The sequence below is a fragment of the Labrus bergylta genome, chromosome 18 (genome assembly GCF_963930695.1).
Source record: "Labrus bergylta chromosome 18, fLabBer1.1, whole genome shotgun sequence".
Classification (NCBI taxonomy): Eukaryota; Metazoa; Chordata; class Actinopteri; order Labriformes; family Labridae; genus Labrus; species Labrus bergylta.
The window spans coordinates 18,269,293-18,283,349 of record NC_089212.1 but is presented as its reverse complement, the minus strand read 5'-3'; the positions used below and the strand labels follow the sequence as shown (position 1 = coordinate 18,283,349).

General features: G+C 40.9%; 1 protein-coding gene across 6 annotated transcripts in view; it reads left to right on the top strand.

Annotated features, from left to right (window-relative positions):
• Positions 1–14,057, top strand: part of dnmt3ab (DNA (cytosine-5-)-methyltransferase 3 alpha b) — a 44,962-nt gene that overhangs the window by 15,558 nt on the left and 15,347 nt on the right. For 4 of the 6 annotated variants that reach the window (XM_020627277.3, XM_029275862.2, XM_020627265.3 and 1 more), the window contains exons 5-7: positions 3,461–3,507; positions 4,731–4,877; positions 13,201–13,578. In XM_020627277.3, coding sequence (XP_020482933.2) covers positions 3,461–3,507; positions 4,731–4,877; positions 13,201–13,578 — 572 coding nt within the window. The remainder of the gene's footprint in view (positions 1–3,460; positions 3,508–4,730; positions 4,878–13,200; positions 13,579–14,057) is intronic. The other 2 variants (XM_020627282.3, XM_029275864.2) reach the window with 1 other exon arrangement.

Sequence of the window (14,057 nt, the reverse complement as noted above, 5' to 3'; positions counted from 1 at the left end):
TACCTTCTGAGACCCCCCCCCCCCCCATCCCCTCCTGTCCGACATAGCTTTATAAGCAACTCAGAAAGATTTCAGGGGTAGGCTGTCCTGAAATTTTCTAGATATTTTCAGGAATGAATGTGTGAAAAAAGCTATACTGCAGTGTGAAGATTGAAAGATTAGTTAGCAGGCTAGTTGCAGAAAAAAAGTGCAAAAGTGTCCCGTGCAGTGTTAAACTGCCTTGAAATCTCTAGATGAGCAAAAACAACAACACAGTGTTTTGCCAGCAGGATGTCTTGAAATACAGAATTTGACCATGATTTAAATGTTTTCATGCTGTTATCTGTTCACTGAAGTGTTGGTACATCCATCTCAGAGAGCAGATTCCTTGGTGAGAGGCAGTGTGGTGGATCGATAGCTAGCTAAACAGGGTTGATGTTATCCATCTGGAGGGCACAGGAAGGATTTGAGCTCTGGCTGGATGGGAACTTAGATCTAGCAATACGAGAGCTGGAACCCGCTCAAACTGGCATGGTATACTCTCTAAGGGCAACATCCGCCAGCTCCCCTCACAAACCCAATGACCTTGGTGGTCCGCAGCGCCTCACTGATTTGTTATATAGTCACTTATTCTCGATGAGGACGAGGAGACCAGAAGGTATGGAAGGGGAAAAAAGAGCAAAGGGGAGGGAGGGTAGGGGGCTTGGCTACACATGGAACCAACTTGAAGAGGCTGCTAAGAGAGTGGACTATTGTTTGGACAGGTCTTTAGGGTACTTCAGTGACAAGCAGGTGTTGGCTGTGTGGAAAACATGCCATCAAAAGTTGTCCTTAGCCTCTCAGGATTCAAGTGTTATGATAGTGTTCAGGCTTGGACTCAGCAGATAGCCATGTATACTCAGGACTTGCCATGGTGCTAATTTAGGGAGCAGCTGCTTGAATGATGTGTGTAAACTCTGCTGCTGTCTTATCTCTGAGCCCAGGCGCTTTTACAAACTTGCTTCTATTGAAATTAAACATTGTTTTCGTAATACCACGGCACAGGGGTTGGTTTTAGCTTCTGTGATGGAGCAAATTTTGGCTTCTTTATCTATTTTTCTGCTTCGGCTGCCTGTAAAGAAAAAAAAAAAACATGAATCATGGATCCTGACTGTAGTGCTAGTGTTTCAGTTGGGTGGTGTCCATGCTCCCTGGCTAACCCTGCGCAGCTCTGCTGAACACAGGAAAACAATGTTGTTTAAGAATGAATAACTTGCCCTTGTTGTTCAAACCTCCAGATCTTAAATCACGGCCAAGTTAAAGGGAAATCCCAACAGGAGCTTTTATTGTGTTTAAGTAATTTTTATTAGACTGCGGTTTCAGTGCCTGTTACACCCAAATATTTTCTGTGCTATTTTTGATGATCTTTACCCTGCTGCTGCTTCTCTCGCTTGGGGTTTTACACCTCCCTCAGCATATATGGAGCACTTTGTTTCCTGTGGAATATATTTTAGTCTTTCCAAGAAACTGCTGAAAAAAATTCAGAACTTTAAAATCAGATGATACATCAGTATTGAAAAAAGTGTATCAATCTTTTATGTAGAACAGTAACAATACTGCAATTTCAAAAATACTGCATTACAATACGTATCTCTGAAATAATAAGATGTAGCCTATATACTGGAGTAATAGGTGGAAATGTGGCTAATTGTAATACACTTGTTTACAGTTGGGGTAGTTAAACCTTCAAGATCACACCTTATTTTTTGAGACTATCTATCAATTAAGTAATGGAGATTCAATTATTTCAAATCAGGTGGTATCAAAATGTTGTATTGAAAAACCGGACAATCTAATCCCTATGCCCCCTGGACAAACTCTGTCTACCGATGAAGATTAGGAAGGATTCAATGCCTCAGCATGGTGTAAGTGTAGCCTCAAGCATAATGTGTAACACTGCCACATGCTAATGTCGAAAACAAAAACACACAAGTTGTATATTTTCTGGAGTTGCTCCTGTCTTTATTCCAAATATTACCAAAAAGGTTCAAATATTGAGAAAACGTTATTCGATTTGAGTTCATGGTGTGTTACATTTGGTCAGCTGTCTCCTACAGAATCAATGCAAACACTAAAATTTGTATTTCAGAGTGAGAAAAGAAATCGTCAAACTGTTCACATTAGCCACAATACAAGCGTCTTCGTCAAGTTTTGTAAATAAATGGGAAAATGTGACATAATTGACATAAACGTATCAGTATTCATGATTTAACCTCAGACGGATATTATTAGTAGTACTTTATTATCTAATGTTTCCAAGGTCAAGAATGAACAAGAACCTCAAGGTTGTATTAAAGAAACTTGATTCATTTTTAAGGCTCTGCTCCCATTTTTTCCTAGAGACAAATACCATCTTATGCCTTTCTCTACCTCATTTGAACATAACTCCACTGCAGCAGAAAGTATGAATGTCTGGATCTTGATGATTTTGAGTACAGCGGGACGATTATACACAACCCTAAAGCCACGATCAAGTGAGGGGCTATTTTGTTGCATTTACGGCTCAGTGTCAGCAGCCATGGTAATAGCAAACAGCTGTGGGTCTCATGAAGGGGGGATATAAGGTCAGAAGTGTGACATTTGCCAAAGTAAACCTGGCCCCTCTCCACACTCATCATAACCTGGGCAGACACTCCAAACTCTCTGGGTTGCATCAATCCCTCATATGGCACCTGAGCAGACAAGTTGTCGTGATCCCCCATGGAGTTCATCTCTTTGCGCCAAATAGGAGATACCAAGTTTTGCAGTTTCATTCATTTATCAAACACTGTCAGTACGTTAACATACACAGTTAAGTTATAGCTCAATTCGAAATTTAGTTGGATTACTGTCCTTTTCCCAGTTATATATGCACCTGGGGAGAATCGATTAGTATGTCCCATTCTACTACAGTAGGTGTCCCTTTCAGCTAGCTATATTTGAGCTTCTTCTGGTTGAACTGGCTAACAAGTTAGCAAGCAGCGAACTGGTTGTACTGTATGTGAAGTATACACATGAAAACATGGACAACTTTACCGCTCTGTTCATTTTGTACATGCTCTACACTTCACTTATGGTTCAAATGCAATGCATGCTATCCCTCTAGTTTATGATGATATCCGATTGATCGTGTTGGTGTTAAGGGGATTAAAAGGTCTGGCAATATGGTGTAACCAATTCATGGAGCGACTTACAAACAAGCATACAATTTTAAAATGAATTCCACAATCAGTTTTAGTTGGTCAAACACAATAAATCGACTTTTGCTGTATCTGCATGTGAACGAGTGTAAGGATGAGGTGAAGTTTGAGACCAATTTAGGTTTATAATAGTGTCATGTGGTTTATTGATGAAAGGGAACGCACTTCATTTTGAAAACAGATATGTGGATAAACAATGTGGTCAATCTCTACACTCCTGTGACTGATTCAGGCCATCCTTTGTGTTCCTGTCTCCTCTTTAGATGTGGAACACAAGGAGGAGGACAGGGCAGATGCAGTCAAGACCGAGGTAAGATTTCCTCTCTACTGAGTCTCTGTGTTATGGTTGATGTAACTCTTGAGGTGTCTTTCACACTTGCCAGGCTTTAGCTCCTCGTTTTTGGGAGTAATTACCTTTCCTGTCACAAACTGTGATTCCTCTGCTTGCAAACGAGATAGAAGGTCATGCTGCAGCTCAAGCAGAAGCAAAATAGCTTTTCCTGACTTAGAAAAGGATATGCACACTGGTATGTAATAAAAACATAAATTGTTTGGAGTTTTAGGAAATCATTTTGTTGTCTTGCCAAGAGCTAGATTAAATAATCAATCAGGTAAAATGCAGGTGACAATTAGCTAGCCTGGTTCAGCGTAAACCAAACAAAATTCTGCAGCCTGCACCTCTTTATCTCATTAAATAAATGTTATATTTTGCTTAATGGGAACAAAAACCAAAGCTTACAAATCAGAATTCCTTTAATTAGTGGTTATAAACCAGGTTTCTTGGACCAGTAACATTTTATCTTTCCTGTTATTTAAAGATTTGGGCTGGTTGTGGGAAGAGCCAAGCTAGCTTAAACACATTTCCATTCTTTAGGCTAAGCTAGGCTAATTGGCTTCTGGCTCGAGGTTCATATTGAATAGACCTACTGTATATGTGAGTAGTATACCATATATCGTCTCATCTAGCCTTTGGCAAGAAAGGAAAAATGATTTTTGCCACCTTTTCTCCATCAAATGTATGACCAAAGCTTGCAATGAATTTTAACTGTCAGAACTTTTCCTTGGCGAGAAGGCTAGCATGGTGACCTTTCTTAAAAGTAGAGAAAACTGTAGTTCATCTCTTCCCTTTTGCCTTGTGAAAGAAATGGTACCTAATGGTGTATAGATTTGAAATATCAAATACACTTGGGAGCTTCTTGTTTCTATTGGTTCTGGTAACCTTGGGACTGTTGCCAGGGAATAGTGATTAGACACTGTGGTAACACTTGTTGCTGCCTGACCAATCACAGGCTCATAGCACCATACGGCACACCAACACGAGTCATCTTTTTTTTATTATTTTTTTTTTTTTTAACTAGACCACCCCATCGCTTTAACCATCAATTACCTGCTTGTTAGCTGTAGTCTGTTTCACAGGCTTCAGCTGCTGATTGGATGCATAGATTTACGGCAAATCTGAATGCCTCCTTTCAAACGACCCTTTAAAAGACAGAAGACAAGTAGCTAACTTTGTTTCCTTAACACCTTAAACAGGGAGGTCGAGGCAGGCTGCGAGGGGGAGTTGGTTGGGAGATCAGCCTTCGGCAGAGGCCTGTGCCCAGAATAACCTTCCAAGCTGGTGACCCTTATTACATTAACAAGCGGACCAGAGAGGAGTGGCTGGCCAAGTGGAAGATGGAGGTGAGTACCCCCAGATCTGTCCCAGCCACCACAGAGTACAGGGTGAGAGACAGGCATGGACCAAAAGCTGCCAGGGTGAAAGATAGGGCTTTTGGTGCGTTCATGGCCAAGTGTATTTGATGCGTCATTTGATATCTCATGAAGGTACCATTTATTTCAGTGGATTTCCGGGGGTTATTGGCTCAGTCAGCTCCTGCATTTCCTTTCTTTGTTCTGGTCATTAGTCTGCGATTAGCAGAGCAGAAACCACAAGCAGCTGCGATGATCACATCTGTTTGATGCCTTCACATGATTCATGCTTTCTAACAATATTGCTGCTATAGACTTGAGGTTTTCAAATGTGCTTAACTTTATATTGATATAAACAAGTCTTTTTTAGAAGGATTATCCACAGATTTAGTTGATGTTTCAAATGATAAAAACATAAAGACCACTGTTGGTGGGCCAGCATTGTTTCAGGTATTGGTCACAAGATAAAATCCAAAATCCTGATGGGATCAATGGCTTTGAAGACTGATCAGGTGTCTAAACAAAGAGGATTTTGCCAATTGGAAAAGTTGCCAGAACAACAGTTATTTGTTTTTCCATTACAACATTTGGGGGTAAAACAGAATTACGTTATTAAGGTATCTGTTAAGTGCCTCTACTTGTGTAAAGGTTAAAATTGAAGGCATCTTCAATTCTTCCTTTTTTTCCCCAAAAGTGTAAGGGAAATTAATGATAATGTTGGTTTGAACACAGCTTTCTCTCAACAAATTTAATAGCAACTATTTCTTAACTTTTCATGTTAATAAATGGCATTAATAAACTGTCGGAAATATCCGTTAAGTCAACATCTACCACAAGTTCCATTTAGTATCAATTTTCAGCTTTTAATTGGATCTTACACATGGACCATACATACCAAATTCACCACTTAAGTTTGGTGCTTTGTAAACAAAACAGTATTTTTTTCCAGATTTAGATTAATCAAATAAGCTATATTGGTGACTTCTCCGAGCTCTGAGAGTTAATAAAAGCTCGTAATGTAGCATGGTGTTAATTCTCAGGAAAATGAAGTTCCCCATATTGCTCATTACTTAGTCATGTTAAATCTGACTCAGGTTAATAATGTGATGTAGTGCAACTACATCTGTTACATAATGAGGAGTCTCCGTAGCATCAACATGGGATCTTCCATTTCTTCTACCACCCTGCCCCCATCAGTTCCCCTCTGGAGAAGACCCGGAGAGCAGCTATAAAAATGTCTCCAGGGAGAAAATATTGCCAAATTAGCAGGACATGCCGAGGTCCCACAAGTGAAATGTTGTAAAATACGAGGCAAGTAGGCAGCTCACGTTTTCAAAACAGAGGTGGATTTTCTTGAACAAGTAGCCCTACAGGCTGAGATTTAAGGGGATTTGCAAAATGCAAATTTTGACTGTGCCTGTTTACTCCTCTTTTGTCATCTGGTGTATTGAACGCTTTGATCTAATTTGCACAAAGAGTGATTTGTTCTGGCACCAAAGCGCTTTCCTGAGAAGTAATATGATGCACAGCCTTTAGTTATGCTCCTGTGGTTGACACGGAGCCTCTTGCTGTTGCACGTTTCTGTAGCAGGGAGGACATGGGGGCTGAAAGGGTTACTGCCGTCTTGCACTTTCTGCGGGATCTCTTTTTTTCACGTGCCTTGTGTTACAGTGGACTTCTCCGTCTCGCTGTTTCCCTCCCCCATTCTTTATCCTGACCCCTCCCCCCCCAGCTATGGAAATGAACTCTGTGCTATGGATATGAGGGTGAAGATGAGGTTTGCAGCAAATTTCCAGTCCTGCTTGCAAGACAGCCTCTTGGCTCGTTGCCAACATTTTGCAAGTCCTCTCTAGCCAACCAGAATTCCTGTCGGCAATCACCTGACCCTGAATTCCCAGACAAAGAAATGTTCATGCTTTCTTTTTTTAAGCGATCTCTCCTACCCTGAGAGTGGGGGTGAAAAAAAAAACTCAAGCCCCACACTGGATTATGAGGGTTGCGCGCTGGTGTGTATGGGTATGTGCACTGCATTGTTTGTTTGATAACACAGGGGGATTGTGTGCATGTTTGATTAGCCTGCTTACAGCGAGGGGAATATGCTGACTTCAGGTATTTCCACGAGAGTTGTCGTAAACCATCTGCTCTGCACGGCTTAAAGGGAAACCGACTCTTTAAAAAAAAAAAAAAAGGAAGAGTGAGCAGGCTTTTGCCATGTTTGGGGGGAAAAAAAGTTGCTTGCATGTAAAAAGTTTCTCCCGTGGGGTTAATATGTGCTGAAATGATTTCCTGCTCCATAGCCGCTCCTAGAAATGACAGTGTGTTATTATGTTTTTTAGGTCAGATATATTTACCTGAAATGCCGCTGTGTTTTGAGAGCCAACGTGACTTCACCTTACATAACATCCAACTGGGAAAACTATGAAATTGTTGTGTAGACCTCAAATCCCTTTCCTTCCTATCATTGTGCACTTTGATCTGTGTTACCATGAGACAGATTTACTATAAGAGGAGTAATTTGATTCCTAAAAAAAAGGAGACTTCTAAAGGGCTTTAGAGTCAGCCCAGCAGCCTCCTCAGGGAGCTTTTTTTAACAACTCCACTTGTGGATTCATGAGGAATTCTGTTTATGTATTCATGGCTGACTCTGTAATATTCCTAATTATCTCCTAAAAGGACGCAATACAATGAGAACCAGATGGCCTATTTTGTTGTGACCCCCCCCCCCCCCAAGGCCACTCATGAAATACATTGCCTTTGTAGGGATCTGTGCTAAAATCAGTCTAATGAATGCAGAAGCCACATTGCTGCACAACTGAACCTGCCTCTCGTACTTCTTCAGACAGTATTTCCACTTTAAGAGCAGCCCCTTTTCTAACTGAAGGTTGACTTACCTACTTTACACCTGTTGTGACTTAAGGACGTTCCTATTTTTTGTTAGACATATCTTACTATATTAACCATAAAGCACTTAAACACAAAACAGTGCCTGCTGTGTTTCTCCTGCCCGTTGTGCATGAGAGACTACTGCATTCAAAGGTCAAACTCTTTTGTATTGCTTCAAAGGCTGGCTGTCACTTTGTGTGTGGAAGTAATGATCAGCGACAGTTTGTTTCATCTAACTCCACCTTGCATCACATTTTTGCAGAGTGCTTAATTGTTTTGATTTAACAGATGAAATACATCTTGACTTTCTCCTCCTTAGTCTGCAATATCTCAATTGTTTTCTTTGGATCTCTTGTTATAAGAGAGTTTTTAAGGGAAAATGCACAATGGTGATTCATTTCAACTACTGCATTCTGACTCTTTCAGATTGAGAATGTCTCCTTGTAAAGTTAACATCCTTATAATAGGCTTTTGTTGTCTTGTAAATAAATGGATCTTACGCAGTAAACGTGACCTTTTTGTTAACGACCACAGCCCAGATTAGATTCTAAAGTATCGTCTGCACACCCCAGAGGCCAATATCTCTTTTCTTTTTTTCTGCCTCACGGTGCACTCCGTCACCCCTTGAGCCCCTCGGGGTATCATGCTGCACAGAACTCTCTGTCAGATTATCCCTTATTGTGCACCCAATGTGTCTCTGCACTCTGCCAGAAGCCTACAGAGCTTCTGCTTTTGCACTGTCCACAACAACTCCACTACAATTACGCCTATTGTTTGTACAGCAATTTCTGCTTCTTCTATTTTTTGCTGTATTCATATATAGCATAGTTTACAAAAAGGAAACAGCATGGATGTCTTCACTTTGAGGTTGTTCAAACACTTTTGCTTTCGCGTGTTTAAACATCTACAACAGTCCGCTGTCATTCTTGGTATTTATCTTCAGTGCGGTGTGACAGCGGATATAAGTGGTGGTATTTCTGAGCTGTCAGTGACGGGCAGGCGTGTGTAAATGATAAAGACCGCATTGTGTCCTGTGTCGGCTACCTCCTTTTACTATTTTCCCCTTTAGACTCAGAGGGCCTGTCTTGCTGTGGAGCTGCACACACACTGTGAGGCCCTCAAAAGGGGGGCATTTACAACTGGGAAGGAGTCCAGAGACAAATATCTGGTTCTTATAGCCACTGTACTTTCTCACCTCCCCCCACTGGCATTTCAGCATCATTTTCTCATTGGCTCAGAGGAGAAGGAAACCTGTGACAAACTGAACCTGAACACACCAACATGAGCTGAGTAACAGCGGCACAGTCATTTAACTACCATTTACAGCTCTGCTAGTTTACAGTACCTGCGATTTAGTTTTGTCCAAATTTGCGATACCACGTCTTATATAATGGTACAATCTCCAATTCTTTTTTTTTTTTTTAATTACAGTGTCAAAAAGTACCAAATCTTTAAAGACAACACGTCCATTTCATGCATTCAGGTGTAGGAAAGGAATGAATCTATCAAGCAAACCCCTGCATACTATAAATTGAAAAAAACATGAAATGTTGCAAATGTAATTGTGCAATTCAAACAGTGTGCAGGTGTTTGCTCGCAATTTTTGATAATTGAAAACAAGAAATGACCAAATATTTGGTGGCAAGGACTTCTGTTTTTGTTGCCATAATATTGATACAGGAAATGTTTTTCAGAATGTTTCCTCAAAAGCGCCGTAACTCAGCCGTCACTACGTCTTTGTACATTCATATTGATTCCGAGGCAGCATAATATTCTTGTCACAATCTGTGAATTCACATTGCCACGCACGGTTAGCCATGCACATACACAAAGTGCTGCGCAACCCCTGCTCGCTCAGCAGTTCCTGTTTTGCCTCTGTAACACCTCTGTTACTACCTCTGAAGGCAGTTCAGAGAGGGGGATCACTTCCCTCCATTACGCCCTTGCAAGACGTAAATATCACAGCTTGAAACTGCAGTCTGAATTTCTTCTGGATCACTCCCCTCCATTACGCCCCTGCAAAGTTTTTAATTCTGGTATCATGACAACCTCTAGAGATAAGGTCACTCACTCTGGAATAAAAACATGACAGTAACTTTTGCTTTCCAGTTCTTCTTAGTCAGCCAATTTCTCCTTTTCCTCACCAGCAAGTGCACTCCTCACTTTCCTATATGATTACAGATTGTTTCTCCCCTTACACATAACGTATTTAGCCGTCTAATTGACATTTGTTAGTTTTTGCAGTTTACCATCTGGAACCACACATCTAAGCAGGCTGTTGAAGACTAACTCCAATGTGCCTGTGCTGGAGCCAAGAGGCCTAACACATATGGCCAAGGGCTTTGAACCATCCATCCAGCACTACAGTGCAGATATTTATAAACCACACCAGAGCCTCTTGATTGAAGAGCACATGTTTCTACTCTTCAGCACTGAAACCCCTCCCCATGCCGTCTAAGAACCACCTCCCCTTAAAGGCTCCATTGTTTACGAGTTACACTGGGAGAGTGGATGGAGGGTTGTACTATACTCTCTCTCTCTCTCTCTCTCTCTCTGCCCTTTTTTTTTCTCTCCTCTTCCCACACACCCGGTCCACCTCTGGACATTTACAGAGTGTGTGAGAGACCTGAGAACTTGAGAAAGACGTGAGGGAAAGTAAGCACAGCTGTGCAGCAGTGCTCTCACGTGGAGCCTATAGTATGACTCACACGTGTTTACATATGGGACTCGAGATATGTTTTCTCAGAGTGTGTGTGTGTGTGTGTGTGTTTTGAAGGGAAGAGAGTTAACATGTGTGTGCCTGTAAGTCCTAACGTTGGTGTGTTTCAGAGAGAGACATCAGAATGAGTGCAGCTGTTGGGGATTTACAGTGAGAGGCTTTAGTCTCGGCTGAGTCTTGTCCTCTCTGATCGACCTATAGCGGTTTCAGTGTCAGGTACCATAAACCCAGTGAACTCTCCACAACAGCTCTGGACATTAGAGCGTGCTGCTGATGAATGGGCCTTACATGTAGAGATAAAGCTATGTTTACAAGGGCAGCCAGGCTCCCACTATCAAGATTTTGCACCAACACAGCACTAACAATCATCGACTATGTATTCTTGACTTGGCAGTCATTCAATTTTACACTGCGAGCTGCATGGCTCTAGGCTGAATATATGATTGCATATTGTTTGATTACAGTCACTGGTAATAAACAAGTGTTCTACATAGCTGCATGAAGCCGTATTAATCAATTTCCTTTCATTAAAAATATATCAGATAACTTTTTATAGAATAAAAGGTCTGGTCGCAAACCCGCAGAGAATTATCACCTGTCTCTGACGTTTGGCTCAACTTTTATCTGCATTTAAGGCTCTATCAGCTTCTTATAACTTTGACTCACTCTTAACTCTCATGAGACTCTTTTTTATTCCCAGTAGATGGAAGCAAAAAGAAGAAAACTCAACCTTCACATAAAGCCTCGAACCGTAAATAAAAGCGAACAAGGTCACCTGATGTCACCCTTTTCTGTGCGGATAACTGTTCTGAAGCCTAGGGTATTGTTGTCACATTTAGATGAGAGTCCAGGGTGAAAGGCAGAATGTGTGACATTTTACACATGAATAGAGAAGAAATAAAGTGAATCCGATGTAAATGTCTCTCTGAGTCATGACTGTCTACAATGAGTGAGAAGCGCGAGTCCCGATGGCTGTGTTATTGTCAGGCCGTGTTTATCTCATGTTTACATGGACGGAACAGCCTTGCATATAAAGATGTTTTAGACAAGGCCTAGAGAAAAGAAGAATAACTAAGCCCACTCACTGCTTATTTAGATGTCACGTAAGCTATAAGTTAACCAAAGTGTGGTAACATTAGCCTGATAACACAACAATGCAGGCCACAGGCAATTGCAGCTCGAGCCAAGAACAATTTTGTCCGCAGCTTGCGCTTAATGGTGCTTAATTATGGTGCGTTCTAATTCATGACGCCTTCGTGCAAACGCGGGTGGAGGAGGATTGGAGATGTGCCGCTGGAGGAGAGCGGAGGCTTCAGAATAGCAGAGGTGTCGCCAAACAGCGGTTTGTTTTGGTTTCATGCTTGTGCTCAGGGGTGACATCTACTGGATCAAAAAGTTGCACATTCTTCCTTTAAGCTTGTGGACAGTACTCATCATTTTGGGCTAGCTTGGAGGGCAAACAGCATCTATACTTTACAGAACTTAAATATTAATTGTTATGAAGAAAGCACAACAATTTTAACAGAAAGTCCTCCAACAGCTTTTGAACATATGACACTGGAACAGGCACTTGTCAATCACAGGTAGTCAGGCCATGGTAAAGCATATGCTTAATTGTCTATTTTATTCTTTTTGGCACCACATATACAAGGTCAACATCATGTTTCATCAAAGAAGACTTGGACTGGTGGCTTAGAACATAATGTTATTTGTAAATTGTTTATAGAGGTAAAAAATAAAGAATAATTTTTCTTGTCATCTGCGAACAAAATGATTTTTTCTTGCAAACCGCGGAGTGGCTTCTGCTTGCTCTTGCATTAAAATGCATTAAAGAAACCTGTGCAAATTCCCGACCACAAGTAATCTACTTAAATACAGTCTATAACATAAACAAGGCTATCAACAAGCTGTTGATTAAAGTGGAGCTCGAAGCCACTTAACAGTTGGTAAAATACAATCTGGATATTCAGTTGTTGGACAGACACACGACTCCAGCGTCTGTGTCTACAAGATGTTTAAATAGACAACATGTTGACAAGCATGTTAGACCTAACAGCTTACAAGGTGATAACATGTAAATGTTGTGTTTACAACCTGGCTCACAGCCTCTAAGTTTATTAATAGATGGACCCTCTGCAGTTGTGGTGAGAGTCCATTTTAAGCAACAGTCAGAATAGAAACTGATCCCACTTTCATCTGAGTAGAACACATTTCTTGAAACAAATCAGCTTTAGTTAGCATTTAGCACTAGTGGAGCTGTGTGACTCTCTAAATCTGTCTGTATCAGTACTGTAAAAAGACTTCCCTCAGCGTTTGATCAGATCTACTTGTAAGTGTTGCACGTTCTTGTTCACAAGGTCCTTCCATATTCTTCACCCATCTAATCGCTGTCTTTTTCTGATGTTGTTTCATTCATTTAAAAAACATTTCTTATCAACTTCAAAAACCTTTTTTAAGTTATTTTCCTCACAATGCTATAGTTTTAGTATAAGCTGAAGTTTAACATGTTTCCTGACTGAAATTTAGCATTTTTAGAAAAGTTCTTTTTTAGCTACTTATAAACAGTTTTGCTTTTTGTTAGAACGTAAATATATTATTATAGACAAATGTGATATATGTAAAAGGGTAAAAATTTCAATTTAAAACTCCAACATTAACATTGGAAAATGATCTGAAAGCTCCTCCCTACTGATGTCACTGGTTGTGTTTCAGGCAGAGAAAAAGGCCAAACTGATGTCAGCGATGAACGTAATGAAGGATCACGAGGAGGAGAATGAAATAGATACACCGAGAGAAGAAGTCTCAATAATCAAGCACCCTTTGCCTACAAGACAGCAGCAGCCCCTTCAGCCCCAGACGCACACTCAGTCACAGCCTCAGTATCAACAGCAATCACAGCCGTCGCTGACACTGCAACAAAAGCAAACACAGCAAAAACAACAACAGCATCAGCAGCATCCTCAGCAGCAGCAGCAGCAGCAGCCTACTGACCCTGCCTCCCCTCCTGTGGCCACGACGCCCGAGCCAGTCGCCATCGGAGGTGGCGACAAGACTTCCCCTAAGTCTGCAGACACTGAGCCAGAGTATGATGTAAGACAATATTGAGTTGTATGTCCCCGAATTAATGTTTGACTGTTAGAAAAACTGGATTTCACAACAGAGATAACACTAGAAGAAAAGAGATTTATTTCAGAAGTCAGGGTTAATCTGTATTGAGTAAAGCAGCAATTTGTGTTTAAGGGAATTATAACACCATTTTTGGGCAGCTTTTATGCCTTTATTTGAAGGGACAGTGCAGTTAAGTATGAAATCGGGGAAAATGACATGCAGGAAAGGAGTGGATCAGACTCAAACCCAGGCTAGGCCATCTAGAGCTCTTAAAGTTCATCCATCTTAAAGTTATTTCTATTTATTAGACAGATCTGAAGAAAATCCTGAGGTACATTCTTATTTCATAGATGTTCCAAAGCTATTTCTCATTTGTCATCCTGATTGTAATGATTCTATCTTGGACTGCTCCCTACACTCAACACCGATTGCAATAACAGAGATCTTTTTCCTCTTTGCTC